Consider the following 21,590-nt stretch of genomic DNA (forward strand, 5'->3'; position numbering starts at 1 on the left):
TATGCCTTCCTCAAGAAATCAAAGCAAGCAATAAACGATATAACAAACAACACAAAATAATTTAAGGGTTCCTCTAATATTGGAGTACCTCCATAACCAACAGAAACTTCTTATTAATTACTAAAGAAATACAAGAGAACTCATAAACCCAACAACTCTCAAGTACACAAACAGATGCCTCACAATCTTATCTCTACACTGCTCCTAAGGTCTATTTTTCTATTTTTCCCTTTCTCTTAGCTATGCATTCATCTTGTGCAATCATCTTCTCTTCATCATGATCACTCTCATGTGAATCATCTTATCTTTCCTCTTCCACAATTTCTTTTCTAGGACTTAAGCTCTCAGTTACTTTCTCCTCAAGCTCCACTTTTTTGAAGAAAATTCTTCTCTTCCTTTAGCTTCATATGACTTTCATCAAACATCACATCCCTACTAACCACAACTAGAATCTAAAACCTTTCACACCATTATTGTATCCCATAAACACAACTTTCTTTGCTCGTGGGTCCAATTTGTTTTCTTTCACATGAAAGTAAGCATTGCACCCAAAGATGTGCAGGCTATCATAATCCTGAGCTAGTTCTCCAGACCATAACTCCATTGAAGTTTTTCCTTCTAATGCAGTTGATGGTAATCAATTCAAAACATGACATGCATAGTTTAGAGCTTCTGCCCAAAATCTCTTCGGTAACTTGTCTTGCAATAGCATACATCTAACCCTCTCAAGCAAAATTATATTCAATCTCTCGGCAATCCCATTCTGCTGTGGAATTCCTTTTACACTGAAATGATGAGTGATTCCTTCCTTGTTGCACAAATTAAAGAAAGGATTAGAAGTATATTCCCCTCCTTTATCACTCCTCAATAATTTTATTTTCTTATCAGTCTTGTTCTTCACCATCTTCTTCCATCTAAGAAAATATCCAGTACTTCATACTTGTGCTTCATCATGTATACCCAAGACCTGCGGGAATAGTCATCAATAAATGACACAAATCATCGTTTTCCACTTAGAGAAGCATTCTTTGCAGGTCCCCAAACATCAAAGTGGACATAATCCAATATGCCTTTTGTTTGATGAATTGTTGAGCCGAATTTTAAATTTGTTTGTTTGCCAAGAATGCAATGTTCACAGAAGTCTACCTTACCAAATTTTGCTCCTTTTAAGAGTTCTTGCTTAATCAGTCCTTGCAAGGCCTTTTCTCCTACATATCCCAACCTCATATGCCACAAAGTAGACAAATCATTCTTATCTGTTTGCCCTTCATCAACCATCATAGCCATTCTATTCTCTAATGGCTTGCCTTCTAGCAGATAAAGAAAGCCATTCCTGGGTCCTTTCATTATCACTAGTGCTCCTTTTGCAATTTTAAGCACATTTTTGTCAGAGTATAATTTGTGGCCTTGAGACTCAAAAGTGCCTAATGAGATCAAATTCTTTTTCAAGTTTGGAACATACTTAACTCCATGTAATTCTCGAATCATTACATCATGATGCCAACCGCTTGAGTTGAACATGGGTTATCGTTTCCCATGTACATAGTTCCATTCATAGCTCTGAAGCTTGAAAGCCAATGTCGTTGAGATGTTATATGGTGAGTACAACCAATGTCAAGCACCCATTCTTTCATGTAGTCCACAATCTTGACGCCGTTAAGCCACAAACAAATTCTTCATCATCTGCCTCAATTGTATTTGCCTATGAGTCATCCTTTTTGTTTTCTTTATTCTTTGCTTTTATCTTAGGACAGTCCTTCTTCCAGTGTCCTTTCTCATGACAAAAGGCACACTCATCTTTGTCCAAGAACTGCCTGTTACTTGAGGCTATTCTAGTACGAGATATGCTGCTTTTCCTATTGGAGTTTTTCCTATCTTTCGATCTTCCTCTCACCATCGAAGCTTCAAAATTATTTCTTTTTTGCCTATCAAGATGTCTCAATTCATAAGAGCACTAGAAATCTCCTCATATTTTATTGTCTCCCTGCCATAAATCCATGTAGTGACAAAGGGTTCATAGGATTCAGGCAATGAGTTCATCAAGATCAAAGCCTTGTCTTCTCATCCTTGATTGTTTCTTCTAGATTTGCCAATTCAACTAAAGTTTGTTGAAATCTTCAAGATGTCTGATCATCTTAGTGCCATCTTTATACTGGAACCGATACAACTTGCTCTTGAGATGAAAATGATTCTCAGCGCTCTTTTTCAAGTATTTTGTCTCTAACGTAGGCCACAATTTCTGCACAAAGGTTATATTTATCACACCATATTTCTAGTGCTTTCCCAAGTACAAACGAATTGTAGAACATCCATGAGCATTCAATCTCATCCATTCATCCTTTTGCATAGATGAAGGCATGTATCCTAACACAACAAGCATACCTTATTGTATTAAGACATCTCTAACCTCATACTGCCACATAGCAAAGTTGTTTGTTCCATCAAATTTTTTAATCTCAAACCTAGCACTATGAATAGTTGTTTTGGTTACCTCAGCACTAGGATTCCCCTCATCATCTCCATCATTAGTGGAGTCATCAATCTTTGCCATTGCTTGGCTTGATCAAGAACCTCGGACTCTGATGCCACTTGTTATGCCTTCCTCAAGAAACCAAACCAAGCAATAAATGATATAACAAAGAACACAAAAGAATTTTAGGGTTCCTTCAATATTAGAGTATCTCCCTAACCAACGGAAACTTCTTATTAATTACCAAAGAAATACAAGAGAACTCACAAACCCAACAGCTCTCAACTACATAAACAGATGCCTTACAGTCTTATCTCTACACTACTCCTAAGGTCATCTCTTTATACTAATAGATGACATAAGTTACAACCAAATCTTGTTATACATAGGAAACTAAATCCTAGACTAAAACTGTATCCTAACCAAACTAGGAAATCAAGCTAATGTTAGCTTGCCTCCAAACTAACCCAAAAACCTATAGCTTTCCTTTTCCTAAATTGATACCTATTTTAGTTTAGGCACATATTGATTTTATGCCAATTCCAACAAATAATCCTTGATAATAAAACCAGACACTGCTTGGTTACCATCACAAACACTGCCGTCAAAGTTGAGTTTAATGATTAGCGTTTATACACACCGAATTTTATCACTATAATTGTTTTAATTTATTTTTTGAATATTACCATACGACGTAAGTTGTGATTATTCATTTGTTATCTACTCAATTATTGACACAAGTTAAATTTAACATGTATACAAATACATCACTTAGTAATAAACTTGAGGAAAAAAGTTTGTGCTTATTATTTTAGGGATTCACTTGAGTAAATAAACTTGTAGTGTAAATACATCACTTATTGTTTTCCAATTTCAACTGTTTAACCAGGGGCGGAACCACAACCAAGGTTCTGGTGGGCTGTAGCCTAGGGAAGTTTTGAATAAAAAAACAATAATAAACGCATATCTATATGGCCCACTACAAGAAGTATGCTGCCTTTTGGTTTTTTCATCGCAAAATATGTTTTTTTTTTTTTTTTTGCAAAGTCTGGTGTCTTTTTTTTTTTTTTATCTACTGTTTGTTTTTTTTTTTGTTGAAATTATCTATTGCCTTTGACAAAAGGTTTTTGAATAAGAAAAAAAAAAGCCTATATGGCTCACCATCAACTACAACACGTTAGGAAAATATTATTTTCTCAATTTTATTTGTATTCTCTTTCAAGAACGGAACAATATGTTAACCAAATTCTATTATTCTTGTATTTATATAAATGAAACTTAATTATTTATATTTTGCACTTCGTATTTGTGAAGCTTATTCGGTTAATGCAAACAAATTTTTAGGGATTTACACTACAAAAGTAAGATTTTTATTATAAAAAAAAAATTAGACTTTAAACTAAAAAAATTTAACTAGTCCACCCATTTAAAAATTCCTGGTTTCGTCTTTGTGTTTAACGTCAACAAATTTTTAATTTAATAGAATTTGTTTCCACTTTGATGAAAGATGTTTTAGGTTTGATTCACATAAATGGTGATGACATATATATTTATGATTTGGTTGAGATATAGTTGTAGGGGTCATCATTAGGCCCGCAAGCCCATGGGCCGATGGGGGCTCGCCAGGCCCATTGAGAAAAAGCTCGCCCCGGCCTAGTCCGTTGTTGAGTGGGCCGGGCTTGGACTTCGGTGTCTAAAGCCTGGCCTGGCCCATAAGCCCGGCCCATTTGAGCCCAAGAAAGCCCGGCCCGACCCGCCCATAAAAAGCTCGGCCCACAGGCTCACATACATATAAATAAATATATATTAAAAAAACCCAAGTTAAATGAAATATGGAGAAAATCATTATCTATTATAATTATAAGAACTTAAAAAAATGAAGTATGGGATAAAATATAATTTTATTAATATGGGGTTATATACATCTTTATATTTATGGAAAAAAAAAACTATGAATTTATGAACAAAGAAAAAAATGGAGACATAAACATGTAGACAAAAGTAAATAGAGAACTATGAAAAACAGAGGAAACATAGAAACACACCAAAACATAGAAAAATAAATAAATAATTGACAAAAAAATATATATTAAAAAAAGACAAAATATGGTTGGCCCATTTAGGCCCGACCCGATAGGCTTTTTCTAGCCCGGCCCATGGGCTAGGCTTGGGCTTTGAATTTTTTTAAAAAACCCAGCCTGTTATTTTTCTCTCCTCTTTAAAGCCAGACCCGGCTCAACCCAAACCCATTAAATTTGGGCCAGATTAACCCGGCCCGACCCATTGACGTGGCCTAAGTTGTAGCTAGTCTCACTGTTGGATTATTTCTTCTTTTGTTGATTTTTTTTTTCAAATTAAGGATTAGCTAAATTTTGTCTAAAAGAAACGTAAGTATTACATACATGGATACAATATTCAAATTAGAAAATTAGTGAATACCCATTCCTAGACATAAAACTATAAATATACCCTATACCATTCAATATATATAAACACACCCAAAAAATATCAAAAACCGACAGTTGTTACATTTTTTAGTTTAATTAGATAAATGAAATACCTTTATTACCCATTTAGTATTAAATTAGTTTTTTTGAAAAATTTTGGGCGCTCTCTCTCTCGTCTCTGTCCGTTCGCAGAAACCAGGCAGACGATCTTGGTGCTCCGGCCACAGCCAGCGGTGAGACCGGTCAGAAAAGGACTAGCTAGGGCCGACGATCAAGTCTAGGCTAAAGCCCAGCCACATCAACCACTCACGACTCCATTACGAGCTCGGAAAGGTATGTAGATTTTGAGTTTTCCGACGTCGTTTTCGGCGACTTCGGCGATTGTTTCCGTCGATCAAGGTATGAAACTTCATTTACTTTCGTGCTCTAGCTGTTTATGTATGTGGTTAGGATAGATTTTGGAGTTTTGGAAATTAATCAATACACCCTAGTTTGACCAACGGCTTTGGCAGTGTTTCTGGTTGCTCTGGCCACTTTTGGCCAAGGTCTGAGACCAAAAATTACTCATCTTGTTAGTCTGAACATGTTGGAATTTTTAGCAATAGGTTACCGTTTGACTTTGATGGTATGCTCGGTATCCGGGGTTGTAGGAATGCTAGTAGCATCTATAATAATGTTAATATGAGAACTTCAAGCATGACAATTTGAGAGGAAGCAAATTTAACTATAGCTATTGGCCTGTGCAATTGTAGATCCAATTCTTCTTAATTTTATATGTTTATTTTTGTTATTGTCGATTTGGAGGTAAGCTGTTGGATTTTCTGATTTCGTTCTAATTTGTATTTAGATATTCATTTGAGTTTTAAATTGTGATTTTAGTTTCTTTTTGTTTATAATTTGGATTGATTTCATATTCAGTTTGGTTGTGGATTTGCTCTTGTGTTTTGGTTTGAGCTGTGGTTACAAATTTGTGATATTTGATTCGGTTATCATATTAATTGAGTTATGTTTTTTCAATTGAAATTGACTATATTCGTGTTTTTTCTGTTTATGCACTATTGGTTTTTGAGATGACTATAATTTGTTGTTAGGTAGCAGTGTTATTACCTTATATTGGAACTTTACATACATGAATTAGAAATAGAATTTTATAGGAAACAAGCAGTGTTATTACCCTATACTGGAACTTTACAGTGGTAGACATGAATTAGAAACCAGATTTTATAGGCATAGGAAACAAGCAGAGAATCTAGCAGTGTTATTACCCTATACTAAAACTTTACAATGGTAGACATGCATTAGAAATAGGATTTCATTGGAAACAAGCAGAGGAATCTAGCAGTGTTATTACCCTATACTAGAACTTTACAATGGTAGACATGCATTAGAAATAGGATTTCATAGGAAACAAGCAGTGTTATTACCCTGTACTGGAACTTTATAGTGGTAGACATGCATTCAAAATAGGATTTCATAGGAAACAAGCAGTGTTATTACCATATACTGGAACTTTACAGTGGTAGACATGCATTCGAAATAGGATTTCATAGGAAACAAGCAGTGTTATTACCCTATACTGGAACTTTACAATCATTAATCAATATGATAGTAAACTAGTAGTGTTAAGAATGGGTATATAACTAAATATCTCTTTCTTTTTTGAGTTGCTGAAAATCCACTATTTTATAGTCCTATGCAATCAGTTCAATAATGAAAATCCAATATAGTTTCAAGGTTTTGTCCTAGATTCGAATCTAAATACTATTATTACCCTATACTAGAATTTTACAGTGGTAGATATGCATTAGAAATAGGATTCCATAGGAAACAAGCAGTGTTATTACCATATACTGGAACTTTACAGCCATTAATCAACATGACAATAAACTAGCAGTGTTAAGAATTTGTATGACTAAATATCTCTTTCTGTTTCGAGTTTCTGAAAACTGACTATTTTATAGTCCTATGCAGTCAATCCAATATAGTTTCAAGATTTTGTCTTGGAGTCGAATCTAAAATACTGTTATTACCCTACACTGGAACTTTACAACAATTAATCAACATTACAGTAAAGGTTTGGTTTTTAAATGTCTTACTTTTGAAGCTTTTTCTTGTTGAAATTGTTCTTTGAAATTTTGTCTTTGTTTTGTAGGTGGAGGTTAGTGTGTGGTGTTGGTTTTTGAAAGTAGATCAAGCTTCGTGGTGGTTATGGAGTTTTGGTTTGCATAAATGATGAAGATGATGAAATGAACAGACGTTTTGCAGAGATTGTTTAAGAGTGCTGCTATTTCCACCCACCTGTCCTATTTCCCCACCCACCTTATCTTCAAAATTTAAAAACAAATTTATCCATTTGTAAAATGACTTTTAAGGACTTTAGATTAAAAAAAACACATATTCTCCTTCATCCTTGTCAAACCCCAACCCCTCCCTCTCTCCCTCATCCCGACCAAACCCAAATCAAAATTCCAATAAAGCTTCAAAATTTCCAGCTGGGTCCAATCCAATTCCATCATATTTCTCCTCAGTTTCTGAACCCAAGGGCACAGGCTTTCTGTTCCATGTGCTCAGTTTGCTCTTCGTCTTCTTTCTAATTATGACATTTCTCTCCGTTATTGTTTTCGTTCGGTGGAGAGATGATGAACATTGAGAGCGATTTTCTTTATTTTTAAAAATTTTTAATAATACTTTACAGAGGATCCGAAGCGTTTTGATTGACAGGGGTTGAAGGTTTGAAGCATGCTTTGAATGAAAGTAAGGAGAATTTGCATGAATTAATAATTAAAGGGTATTTTAGGAATAATGGTGGGTGTAAAAATAGAATTATGTTTTTTCAAATTTACATAGTGGGTGGGAAGATAAGGTGGGTGGGGAAATAGGACTGGGGGGTGGAAATAGCAACACTCTTGTTTAATGAAGATGCATGCTTGTAGTTACGGTTTTCAAGACATTTTTGTGTTGTAATAAAATATTTGGGTTTTTTTATAAAATTGGGTTGGGCTTGTTTTGGGTATTTTTTGAGTTTTTTTTTTCTATTGGGCATTAGTGGCAGTCCTGTAATTTATAGGAACTTTAACACTAATTTCTTATATAGTAAATGGATTTTGGGTGTATTTCTAAATAGCATTCTATGTGAGGTTTTTTTTATATAATTTCAGCCTCTATTTTGGGTATATTAGTGAAGCTCCCTATTCAAATTTAGAAAAAACAAGGAGAAAAGTTTAAAAATACGTGGATACAGAGGGAGGTTTCTAACTATGCAATTAACATAGAGATCTGCTCTAATCTTCTAAACATTGCATATAATCTGAATTTGGAGATGCAATCAAAATTCAATATAACCATTTTGTTAGTCCTTAGTTACTTGAGATAAATTAGCGAACATATATAAATGCCGCAGATATATGACCTTTTTTTGGTGGGTTTAAAGTTTAAAGTTTAATTAGTACAGATCTTTGTCCACTCTAACCATCTTTGTCATCATGGGAGTTGCATCTAGTCCTCAAGCACTGGCTTCCAACTAAGTGGGCCCCAGCTATGGAGACAAAATTATGCTTTTAGGTCTAAGTAGTCATGCTTGCATGTTACTGTTTCCACCGTATCCATCACTTTCTCCAGCACTTTTATCGATCGTTTCTCCACTTTGGTATTTTAATATAAGCGATATTGAAAAAGGAGAATCGAGTCAATTGTGATCTCCAAGTGCAAATATAAGAGTGAATTCTTTTCACCACTTGAGTTACAAATCTATCGCTAGAGTAATCATATTACTGTGAATATTATTTCTGTCATATCTTTCAGGTAAATATTAATCTATTTATTAATTTGTTTTTTTTTTAATTAGTACAAAGAGAGTGCAAGATTGAAACTCTTGCTAAAGTGCTCTGTCACTAGAACTAGAAAGGGCTCACAATCTTTTTATTTGTTTTATAAGAGTTTTCCAACATCATTACATGTTTACATGAAATCACAATTAAGTGCTTACTTTCCTTATAATTTGTTTCCCATTTTCAATTAATAGCATGTTTACTAATCCGGAATTGGAATTCTCATCCGGAATTGAATTCCGCCTATGGAGAATTCCTGCGTTTACTTCACATTAAGGAATTGAAAAGTAAGCGGGGCCCACACAAAATTAGGAATTGAATTCCTGATTTTGGAGGAATTCAATTCCGAAATTGGAGGTGGTATTCTAATTTCTGGAGAATTCACCCATTAGGAATTCATCTTTTTTACCCATTATATCCTCACACAATTTTCAAAATTCCAAATATGCCATCTACTTTAACCAAAAAATGTGGACATTTTAGTAATTAGTACCACTCCTACCCCAATTCCACATGATTTAGTAAACAACTTCAATAGGAATTCGGAATCTAACTCCCCTCAATCCATATGGTTTAGTAAACAATTTCATTAGGAATCCAGAATCTAATTCTCCTCAATTCAACTCCTCCTCAATTCAATTCATCCTCAATTCAATTCCCCCTAATTCAATTCCGGATTAGTAAACATGCCATAAGTTTCTTCTTTGACCAGTATTTTTTTTAGTTGAAGTTTTGGTCTTTCTGACCAAAGACTTTTAGTTGTGTATGACCTTTCTTTACCACCATAAAGAAAGCTATGTGTCAACTCAGAATGGCCAAGTCAATCGGACTGGAATCTAAGTCTGATCTTCAAAAATTCGCTGCTACTCAAACCAGAATTTTATTTATTTGTTTTGAGAACGTACTTGAAATTTAAGATTAAGTTAGAAACTAGAAGCAAAAGACCAGTCACTGTAGTCAATTAGAAATTTCAGAAAGAAAAAAAAACCAATCTCTGCTTCCAAAACACCTTAAGCCAAATTCATATCAGAAATTTGAATCCAGTGAAACAGAAGAAGAAAAAATGATTGATAAGGAGCTTGAAGTTGTAGATGATTTGGGTGATAGCCAAATTTCTGAGAAGTTTTCAATGGCCATTGACTCATCCATTTTGCAAAACCAGAATGGCAGAAGCCAAGGAGCACAAGAGCTGCAGAAGAGATTGAAAAATTTGAGATCAATCAAGCTCTCAAAATCACCAAGCCTGAAGTCATCTAGAAGAAGGGCCAGGCAGAGATCCAATAATCACCATGTATGCAGTGATGCAGCAAGCTCAGCAGCACAGTCAATTTCATCTGATATGTCAACCTGTTCTGATACAAGTACAGAGAATCTACAGGCAAGTATATTGAATTTTCAGCCTAGCTTTCTGTTTTTGTGTTTTGCTGAAAATAGCAGGAAATTGAAGATTGCCCTTTTTTCCTTTTTTGGTTTCTATGTAGAATTCAGCAAGAACAATAACAAGGCGGTCTAGTTTTAAGCCTGTAAGGAATTTGACAAGAATTTCTAGCTTAAAATTCAAGAACCCTTTGATGAGGAAAAGCTCTGGAGGAACACAAATGAATAATCTGAAGAAATCAAGAATGGCGGCTAACCCTGCAAATTCTGAGAGCTCAAGACCATCTGCAAGACAAAAGAAATCTGGGCATGTTGGGCTTTCTGCCATCTCATCCAGTGATACAGATTCAGCATCGTCAACCTTTTCAAAGGAGACCTGCAGCTCCAATGGGAGAAAGAAACAGTTTCAGGCAAGTCCTCATGCTTCTGAATCAAGTTATTGCAGTAGTATTGAAACTAGGAAAAGATCAGTTTTTTCAAAGCCAAACTCAACTTCTGCTGGTCAGAAGTCACCTTCGAATGCCTCAACAAAATTGGCTAGAGCGAAATCCAAGAAGTGTTCCATAAGGAAACACTCTGAACAAATCTCTCAACTTCCAGACTTGAGTGTACAAAGAGCTACATGTTCTTCAGCACTCAAAGGTTCTAAGTCCCCTGACATCCTGGGTCTTCAGGCAGAGGGAACTGAATCTGAGGGACTTTCGGGCACAAAGGTTTGTCCATTCACTTATTGCTCTCTTCATGGCCATCGGCATGCCAGTGTACCTCCACTCAAGCGCCTCATTTCAATAAGGAGGCGCATGTTGAAGACTCAGAGGGGCGTGACACCGGCAACTCAACCCCCGGTCAGGGTGAAAAGGTCTGGCAAGATTAAGGAGGATCAGACAAATCAGATGGTATGCAATGGACATGGTGCAGTTCATGAAACGACATCTCCTGTGGTAGAAAAATTGAGCAGGGAAATGTCTTTAGAAATCTATGCTGAGCCTGAACCAGAAGCCAAGCCAAGTCGCATAGGTACTTACAGTGAAAATGGGGAAAACAATGATGATTTTTCAAATATTTCTGAAAAGCTGCTTGGTGAAACTTCAATTCCTCATATAGATTTAGAGGAGAGCCTGCACACTGTAGAACAGCATGCTTCGGTGTCCCTCTCTGCACCTGATGGTTTAAGTCCGGAATGTTGTTGCACTGGAACAGATTTTGAAGCCACCAACACAGACAGGAAAGAAGAAAAGATTGCAGCATCTAATCACAATGAAGGTGCTCAATCCACTTGCACAAATAGCCTGAGCAATATTGATCCTAAATCAATAGAAAAAAGTATGGCGTTCGATGATTGTGAAGCTGTCAAACCACCTCATCAATTGGAAAGAGCAATCCCTGATGAAGTTGTTGAATCAACAAGTGATAATCAACACAATGAAATCTCTTCTTCTGATTGCCAAGCATTGGAGGAAAAAATTGCCGCTAATGAGAACAAAAATGGAAGTGTGCAGCCAGCATCTAATCCCAAAAGGGCCACTAATGTGGCAGTGGCACACAGTTTGCAGTCAAAAGATCACAAATATATCCGAATGTGGCAGTTGATGTACAAGCATGCAGTAAAAGGACCTTCTGCAAGTGTTGAAAACCAGCACTCTCTTGGAGGACTGGACAAGGAAGAGCAAGTAGAAGGTACCAACACCGTATTTGAAACCAACAATTTAAGTTTTACTGAAACAGATGAGCATACAGCTTTGATAAATCACAGTGGAGGAGACCAAAACATTGAGCTCTGCCACCATGATGCCATTAAGCTGGTACAGGATGCTTTTGATAACATCCTTCTCCCGGAAGTTCAGGACCGCGCATATGATGATCAATCCTTTACTAATGGCATAAGTTCAGACCAGGAAGCATCAGGACAGAGTCAAGATGGGTGTGGGGAGCAGAGCACCTCACATTCCAGTCATTCTTCTGAAGACAGTAAGGTACAAAATCCAGAAGAAACATGGGCCAAAGCTGAAACTACTAGTTCCCTGAAAGAAGAGAAAACAGTGTCAAAAGGAGATAAGACAGACAAGAAAACACCCAAGAGCTGGAGCAGTCTGAAAAAATTCATTCTCCTCAAGAGATTTGTCAAGGCGGTTGAAAAGGTGAGGAACCTCAATTACCAGAAACCACAATACCTGCCATTGGATCCTGATTCAGAAGCAGAAAAAGTCAATCTAAGGCAGCAGAAAACAGAAGAGAGAAAGAATGCTGAGGAATGGATGCTTGATTATGCACTTCAACAGGTTATATCTAAACTACCTCCAGCTCAACAAAGAAGAGTTGCATTGCTTGTAGAAGCCTTTGAAACAGTTCTCCCATTTCCGGGAATTAAAACTAGCCACAGGTCCAGTGCAATAGAATCCACTGAAGCAGATCTTCAAGTCTGCAATGGTTTTTCAGTTCCAAGTGCTGATCACACAGGTAAAGAGAGTGATTCTGGAATTTCTGCTGAAATCTTGGGTGGGAATATGTCCGGCCCTGAGAAAAGTTTCAATGAGTATTCAGCTCAGGCTAGGGATGTTCAAGTGGAACACCAGCAAAGTCCAGTGAATTTTTCTAAGCTCAAAGAACCAAGTACAGACCATTGTTTCATTAAAACGGAACGGGATATAGCTGCTCCTAAAGCCACTAATGAAGATCAGAAGGAGAATCAAATTGTTTTTCTCAACACTGATGATGGGGATGACAAAGCCATTGTTGGGAACGATATAATAGATTTTACCAATGTTTCTTTATCAGAAACCAAAGATCCCAGGTCATGTGATGAAGCCTCCTTAAAGCAAGATGAACATGGTAGCACCATTTATGAAGGTCTGGTAAATGATACAGTTGAAGAAGCCTCCGAAGAAGTTACTTCAATCACAAGTTTGGAACTTAGCAACTTGAATTCCAAGGTGGAAAACATCAAATTGGAAACCAGTAAGTCATTCATTGAAACAGATGAGAAATTTGATTCATCTGAGGAACAGATCACTGAAAATCATGTGGATTCAACAGCAAATAACATGGTGGTCTCTTTAGGTTCCATAAAACCAAATGAGGAGCCAATGGCAGCAAGAGAAGAAGTGAGGGGAGGAGCTATGCCAGAATCTGGACTCGTTGAAGGATTTCCTCCACTTGAAGAATCACATTTGGAATGCGATACTAGTGCACCACATGAAACCCAATTGGAAAAGCAGAAATACACAAACTTATGGTTCTTAGTATATAAGCACATGGTATCAAGTATTGATGCAAAAGATGGAGACGAATTCCTTGATAGAGCAGAAGAGGAGCAAGCAGATGATGCCAACAGATTGCCTGGAATAGACAACAAAAAGATTGAACTCCGGCATATTGAAGCTATCAAGCAGCAAGTAGAGAAAGCGATTGATGACATCATTCTTCCAGAGAACCAAGATGAATCAGATGATGATAAGTCAATCACTAGAGGCTTTCTAGACCCCGAACCTCCAGAAAATCAAGTTGACATACAAGGGAAATCTTTCATCTCAACTTTCACAAACTCTGCCAGCTCTGCAAAATCTGATAATGCTACCATCCAAGAAGAAGAAAAAGCAGTTGCAAAGGTGGAAGAGAAACCTAACAAGAAAATGTCAAAGAACTGGAGCAATCTGAAGAAAATGATCCTGCTTAATAGATTTATCAAGGCATTGGAAAATGTAAAGAAGTTCAACCCACAAGGGCCACGATATCTGCCCTTGGAGCCTGACCTGGAAGCAGAGAAAGTTCATCTCAAGCATCAGAACATGGATGGGAGGAAGAATTCTGAGGAATGGATGCTTGATTATGCCCTTCAACAGGCTGTTTCCAGATTAACTCCAGCTCGCAAAAGAAAAGTATCACTGCTTGTAGAGGCTTTCGAAACAGTCATTCCAAGCAATGGAATTCCAAACCCATTCAAACCACAAGCTACTCACTGATTTAAGGTATAAAAAAAATGCTCCTCCAAGTTTTCATTTCCGTTTACAGATTATATACATTTTTCTTAGTGAAGCTCAGAAATCCATGTAAAGAACAAGCTAAGGAAGTTGGACAAAAATAATATCTCAACCATTGTTGGTTTTAGATTGGACAAAATAGGGCATATCCTGCTCTAAAGTATGAATAGAAACTCATCAGTCTGCCTTTAAACATTTTACAGGAATGACAACTAGAAGAAGCTATTTGGTTGGATGACTCCACAACTTCATAATGAGCAGGCATGTCCATAGTATAAAACCTCAGTTGAACAAGTAAGCTGTAGTTTATTGTGTCATTTAGAAGGCAGAAAGTATACCGTATGCAGATGTAAGTCATCAAGTTATGAAGTTTGGAAAGTGGATTATGTAATAAAATTCTTTTTATTTCCTCTGTACTTTGCCTTGAGGTTTATTTGTGTTTCTCTTCATATGTATTATTGTTGTTGGTGAGGTGTAGGGGGAAGGGGTTTCAAAACGCCAATTTTGAGGTCAGTTTTGTAAAAAATTCTACATAAAAGTTCATAAATCCTTATACAGGTGGTGTTGTAAATCTTTGAACTTCTGTGATAGTAGCGTTTGAGAGAGTTCCACCTTTTATAAGCCTTAAATTTGAAACGGGTTTGGTAACAGCAAGGAACATGCTGCCCAGATTAACTGGCTCTTGACGGTGTCCATGATAAGTTATAGCGTAGGGGTGCAAGTTGGATAGGAAATTCTGATTCCAGCCAATTTTCAACTTTGACAATCCCAAATCAAATCCGACATCCGAAATTTTTTAAAAAGTGGATTGGAATGGGTATGTATCCCGAAATTATGGATTTCGAAATCAATTGGGGTTTCAATACTCACTATGACTAACTTCATCTGGAAATAAATATGATCTGATGAACAAAGGGACATAGATGAGTTGTTCCATAAAGAATAACAATATGTAAGTAGGGTTACATAATAGTTTCTTTGGACTATTGGTGTGAGTTTATTGAAAAAAATGCAAATTAAAAAATGAAAAGAGGAAATAAATTGTGTTAGATATTTCCATATTATCACATAATAGCAGTATAGTATGACAATTGCATAACTACAGCAAAGATACATACATAACTTTGAATCTGACAAGACTTATGGTTATACAAGAGTCATTATAAATCCAAATACTATAAACAAATATGCTGGAACATCTTCAAACTTGTTTCATTCTAGATTAGTTTCCTTCAACGACCTCAAAAAAAATTTGTAAGCTACTTTTTCTGCTGTTTTGTTATTAGAAACTGTTGATGTATGTTTGTATATGACGACCCCCTTAGCTTCAACCTCTATTGTCCTGGTAACAACACCATTTTGGGTGGAGATGACAGGTTTCTTCATAATATACTGCATTTTTTTGCAATAGTCCTTGAACTCTCTTACATGATTGAGCGGCATTGTTTCTGGAGTAACCAAGGGCTCTAAGAGAGGACTTATACTTTGAAAGACGATATCCTTATCATATTCAGAATCAACAAAAATTGCTCCTGCTAGAGACTCAATAATATCTGCAAGTACCTGTTATAAACTAAGTTAAATTATATGATTTAGATTTGCAAGTAACCATAAAGCCAATGGAGTCAATTCAAGTTGATGAAGGCAATAAGGTGAAGGTAGAAACGCAGTAACAATGATAGAACCAAAAGAAATGGTAAAGAAAAGATATAGTTACTATAGATGAGTTGGAGATGGAGAGTTCATGCTGAGAAATAGTTCAAAATATTTTTTTCATATAAAAAAAAAAGTTAAAAATATGACTCGTGTAACTTACCCCAATATTTTAGAGGCAGAGGCTTAGTTGAGTAAGAGAAGCAATGGAACTAGCAGTTAAAGCAACCGTACCTAACTCCAAGCTAAACTCACACCATACAATCTTTTCTTGATCCAAATACCTCTTCCATCTCTACCTCTACCTACCCTAAGTTTGCAGTCCTAGAATCCCTAAAAGGAACATTGTACGAGCCAAAAAAAAAAAAACAGGAGGAAAAAGTGTAGCAGAGAAATGCTATGAGCATGATAAGTACTAGAACCAACCTTGGAGAAGTATGTCTCGGTTTCCCATCCAAAAGTTGATTCAATAGATAACCTCCCAAAATTGTTAACAGTATTGTCAATATCGTTGTTGACATTGTCCGAAGCAAGAATATGTTTGTGCAATCCAGCTTTCACAGCAGATAGTGCATAACAATCATTGTTCACAGAAGCAGACCTCATATCAGTTAGAAATCCAGGTGACGACATACCACGATACTTATTGTACAAATAAAACGTGATCACATAATCCAACACTGCATCGCCCAGAAATTCGAGCTTCTGCACAACAAAGAACATACTTCTGATGAGCTAAACAAATAGGCTTGAAAGATTTCAGCCCATGAGTACATAACATATAATAAATTTAGTGCATCATGGGATCTAAGAGACTTTTTAAGCTAAACTGCTTCTTTAGGGAGTAAATTTATATATGTAAAAGATGGCATATCAAGAGAAATAATTGAACGAACTTGGAAGAGAAATGAGCTGAATTTTGTATTTCCACACAAGCAAAGAACCATTGTTATGAGTTAGGATGTGCCATACAAATTAACATTTTACACATTAGACATGCATGTGACAAATTTAATCGTCATTGCGTAATTGGATTTGCATGTACCTCATAACATCCTGGAATCTTAGGAAGCATGCAAGAACTATGGGTTAGTGCTTCCAGTAGAAGAGAAGGATCGCGAAATGAATAGTTGTTAAGCAGGGATTCTAAACGTCTGACATCAATGAGCTTCTCTGGCTGCACTTGGAAGTGCCTCTCATAAGGTATATGGACTAAATCCACCTTTATACCAACCCAATTCATGAAATATATGGCAGCTATTTCACCACCTGTGCTAAGAAATGCTCCAATTAGTGCCTCAACTACATCAGCAACCGTTTCATCTTTTACCTTCCTTCTTCCCCTAATGTAGATGTTTCTTTCATTAAAAGGCAAGTCCTCACTTAAGAAAGAAGTTCCAGAATAATCTCCCGGTATAGTCCACTTTTTCGGATCAAAACACTCGTTACGAATAAAGCCCTACAATACAAAGCAATGGTAGAGAGGTCATGCAGGAACCTTTAGATAAAAAACACTGAAAGTAAACAGAACAAATTTATAAAATGATAACAGTAACAATCTGAAGGCAGCTTTCAGCCAGATCCATGATAATAACAAGATCTAAAACACCAAAGGTAAACAGAATGAAGAACTGTTACCGGGAGTTTGCGGTCGCATCCGAGCTTGCAGAGGGCAGGATTAGAAACTATTTTTTCCCTCTGTCCACTAAGAAGGCCTTCAGCATTATTTTGATAGGTTTTAAAAAGCTGCTGACTTGTAGCATACTTAAGAAATGAATCTCCAAGAGTCTCTAAGGATTCCAAATTGAAGTTCTCTTGGCATCCTTTTGTTGTAATAGCTTCCAAGACCTACAACGGATATTGGATATAGAACAAACTCAGATGTAAAGTTCAGAACCACAAAAAACCAAGGGTATAGATATAAATAATCATCTGGACAATGTGCCCAAAAAAAGGAAAGAGTTGAAGTTATGTGCCACATAGAATTTGACAACAATACCACGACTGCAATTGATACCTTATGTAGTGCCAAGGAAAAAAGAATTGAACCGTGGGCCATATTTGAGTTGAAAATACCATGACTTGCCGACACAAAGACTACATAAATTCACTGATACGTTATCTACACAAACCTGATAGTTTGTGGGAGAGAGTCCGACTCGGGGCATCCCTATGGCTCAGATATCTCCAGAGTACAGGGACTATTCCTTTTCTGTTATACTGTCTGTTTGGAAAGCTGTTGACTCTTTTTAATTTGTCTTTGCCATGTTAATGTAGGTTTTTGGTGGCTGATTTGAATTTCTATAGAGATTGCTAATAAGGTCTTATAGGCCAGACGACACCTTGTCCTCTGAAAGATCGATGTATTACTCAAACTCCATCACATGCGTTCCATAAATACTATAACAACGAGGAGATCATGGAGCCAGCAAGGATAACCACTTTTGTATCATGAAACATAGATGAATTTGAACGAAAAAAGAGGGAGGCGGTTATCCTGAGCAAATTCAAAGAGTTTTCATGGAAAACAAGCTAGCCTGACATTCATTTTCATCAACTTAAAGAAAAAAAGAAAAAGAAAAATTTACTATAGAATATCAGCAAGCACCTGGGCACAGAAATGTGCCGTCTTGATGTAGAAACATTAAATGTAGCATAGTTCCTTGTCCTGTGAACAATTGTAGCATACCTTAATGGTTGGAATAGTAACATTTTCTTTGCAACGATCCAAAATCATATTCTTCAAGTTCAGAGCAAGAAGTAAAGATTCAAGATGATGCATGATGGATGGAACAATTGAGAATGAATATAAATTGCTGATTGATAAAGGTGACATGACTATAGAGCAAAGTTCAGGCGGCAATTCAACAGGCTTTGATTCTGCAAAGAAAACATAGATTAAGTTTCTTACTCAATAATAATGAAATATGAGAAAACAAGAACTAGACCCAATGGAAAGAATGAAATCCCCCCACTGATTCTTTCCACTTCTACCTCATTTTAACACATAAATTAATTTTTGGCTTCCATAATTAAAATGTCAATGCAGATTGCATGACTCTGCTTTTTAACAAATCAAAATGCATTGTCAATTATATCCTAGAAAACTTTAGTGAATGTAGTTGTTCTAAACCTTACAAAATCAGCATTTAAATTCATCATACCTAATGCACTAAATTGCAATTAATAAATCAAAGTGATAAAACGGCCATATTTTCACAATTCAGGAAACCTTTAAAGCAATAACAAGCATATGCATTCCCTTTTCCTCTAATAGCAAAGGGGGCAACAAAAATTGTTTTAAAAACTCAAAGCATCTTCCACATTATGATATATAAGAAATGGATTATGAATTACGGAATACAATTTTCAGTGAAAAGAAAAGACTGCAAAGGTGAGCAGAAAACATACCGAACAATTAAATGTAACTAGGCTTCCTTATCTAAAAAAAGTTACAAAATCAGACCTTTTTTTCTCTGTTGCCTGCAACTCAGAAGATAATTTTGTAACTTGAAAATGTGTCTCCCCTTGAGCAATAACTGTTGATCAACACGCAAATTGATCCCACGCCTGAAACAAGAGAACCATTAAACTCATAAATGGCTTGAATATAACATAAAACACACTCCATGTAGCATATACTGCCTCAATGGCACAAACAACAACATTTCAGAAAACCATAAACAGAAACTACACTGAATATTTCATGACGTTCTTTTCTTTGGATACACATGATCACTAAAATTCAAAGATGACACATGCAAATTATAGGGGTATATGATACAAGAATATACGTACTTCTCTTCATAGTGCGTCTTGTAGGTACGAGCTCTCCTGCCCCTAGGTCTCAGAAGTGAGTTTCCATTCAAGTCATCCAACAAACCAGTGATGCAATACAGGAGACCAGTATGAGGAGTATAGACCAAGGAATTCTGGACCCTACAAGTACAAACCGTACCATTTTTGGTATGTAAAACACTGGAACAATTGTTCGGTGGAGAACAATCTATGTGATACTCAGAATTTTCTTCAGATCGAAACGGCACAGACCTAACGCATTCCCAATCAATGATCGAAGGTTTCTGGTGCATTCTTTCTGCCGGGAGCAAAAGGTAATTAATAGATTCAACCCCAAGATTTTGTCCCAAACTAAGTCTCTCTAAAACTTCTTTCAAATTTTGCAAATTGCAATCCACTAGAATTCGAAATATTGTGATTTGGAACCTTCTGCATTGAAGAACCTGGCAAATAAAATTACAGAAACAAGGTAAACCATTAATTTATTTTTTTGTATCATATCATACTAAAAAAGTAATAAAATTCAGGAAACATTACTTGCTCTGAACTAAGATGAATCTCGTTGGCCTTTTTAAAGTTTACTGTTATAGTACCCTTGTCAACTACCAAATCAAAATTCATATTTACAATACCGCAATTAAGTTCGCTCCTCAGGCCAAGCACGATATTGTTAACAGGAATATGAGAACAAAAATTCTGCTTCATCTCAATTAAGTAGCAATGATACAATACACTAGCATCCTTTGAACACCAAGGTTTGACAAGCTCTGCTGGGACATAACTGGGTTGTTCATCATCATAAGGCTCACTGCCTGCGCACATGGAAATTAGAAATGCAAAAGAAATCTATGAGCCATAAAAATTAGTAAAATAACCAAAATGGAAAGAATTTTAAGCAACAATAAGTGTTGTAAACTAATAATTTTATAGGTATAATATAACTTATAAGAGGCAGTCAAGGCATGGGCAGAGTTTAGAGAAGTTACCAAGCTCTTGAGTGGCTTCTTCCACCACAAGAGGATCAGCAGATTGTTGGGTTCCATCTTTCTCCATGTCAATTGGTTCCATTGTTTCTTCCTACATCATTCACCAAAGCAAAAACAAAAACAAACCCATTTCTCTAAAGAGCTTTCTCATACCATATCTCAAAAACATTAGAGTAACTACAACATAATTAAAGGACAACCAAATTCGAATTGGTGCCCAAATTGCAAAGAAACCAACGGCATGTTAAAGCCAACAGTTAAGTTAAAGAAAGGGGAGGGACTCAGAGAAACTAATCCAAGAAGAGACTAAGATTGTGATTTTTGGGAAAAGACTGAAAGCAGAGCCAGAGAGAATCCTAAAACTGTAAGTAAATGTAAGAGTGACAGAGAAGGTGTACCTTTAAAACCAACTGAGCTGGGCCACTTTGGAATTTCGAAGGACACTTAATATTCATATTCAAAAACTTGATAAGGAAGCAAGATCGTCTGTAAGTTCATATAAAGTAATGGAGAGAGAGAGAGAGAGAGAGAGAGAGAGAGAGAGAGAGAGAGAAGGGAAAGCGGGCGGTGAAAGGTTCGTTGGGAGGTAAAAGAGCAGGAAAATGCTTTATGGGAATACTTTCTAATTTTTAACTGTCACTGTGAGTATTTTCGTTTTTTCTTTTCTACTTCTTGCTGAGCATTTTTTCATGTGTTAATTGTTATGTAACAATTTTGAACGTTCTTGTAGTGCGAAAACATTCTAAGATCTTGTTATTAATGGATTATGACGACTAGCACACCACCCATGAAGAAATTGCACACACATACACCAAAGCAAACAAATCAACCAAGAAGTAGCTTGGGGCAAAAAAGTGTGTAAAATAAAATGAAAACGCCTGATTTAAAAAGTGACAACCAGATTTGTCTTTATATTTTTAAAGTTTCAAGACAATTTACAGATTTAATAACAAACACTCTCCTTTGTTTTTAAAAATCTAAGAATACAATCCAAGTTTACAGATCGGAGTTTTTGAACTATTTTTTTCGCATTATGAGCGAAACGGGCTATAAAT

The 21,590-nt window shown here is 36.1% G+C and overlaps 2 protein-coding genes across 3 annotated transcripts; one reads left to right on the plus strand and one right to left on the minus strand.

The window, feature by feature from the left end:
• The first annotated feature begins 9,540 nt into the window (after positions 1 to 9,540).
• On the plus strand, positions 9,541 to 14,669 carry LOC110770246 (calmodulin binding protein). The gene is made up of 3 exons (XM_021974341.2): positions 9,541 to 10,122; positions 10,226 to 14,086; positions 14,302 to 14,669. Exons 1-2 carry the CDS (start codon positions 9,808 to 9,810, stop codon positions 14,078 to 14,080), a joined length of 4,170 nt encoding a protein of 1,389 aa, XP_021830033.1. The 5' UTR covers positions 9,541 to 9,807; the 3' UTR covers positions 14,081 to 14,086; positions 14,302 to 14,669.
• A 453-nt stretch (positions 14,670 to 15,122) lies between these two features.
• Positions 15,123 to 21,106, minus strand: LOC110770284 (endoribonuclease Dicer homolog 2-like). Of its 2 annotated transcripts, XM_021974390.2 has the most exons (11): positions 20,934 to 21,106; positions 20,536 to 20,626; positions 20,087 to 20,361; positions 19,802 to 19,992; positions 19,550 to 19,690; positions 19,218 to 19,321; positions 18,441 to 18,631; positions 17,390 to 17,599; positions 16,797 to 17,210; positions 16,178 to 16,456; positions 15,123 to 15,661 (listed from the first exon to the last, which is right to left on the minus strand). In XM_021974390.2, exons 1-11 carry the CDS (start codon positions 20,988 to 20,990, stop codon positions 15,311 to 15,313), a joined length of 2,304 nt encoding a protein of 767 aa, XP_021830082.1. In that variant the 5' UTR covers positions 20,991 to 21,106; the 3' UTR covers positions 15,123 to 15,310. The 2 variants fall into 2 exon arrangements, with proteins under 2 accessions (XP_021830082.1, XP_021830081.1); XM_021974389.2 differs by having other exon boundaries at positions 19,550 to 19,992.
• Between the last annotated feature and the right edge of the window lie 484 nt (positions 21,107 to 21,590).

The sequence above is a fragment of the Prunus avium genome, chromosome 7, assembly GCF_965620075.1.
Source record: "Prunus avium chromosome 7, drPruAviu1.hap1.1, whole genome shotgun sequence".
Classification (NCBI taxonomy): Eukaryota; Viridiplantae; Streptophyta; class Magnoliopsida; order Rosales; family Rosaceae; genus Prunus; species Prunus avium.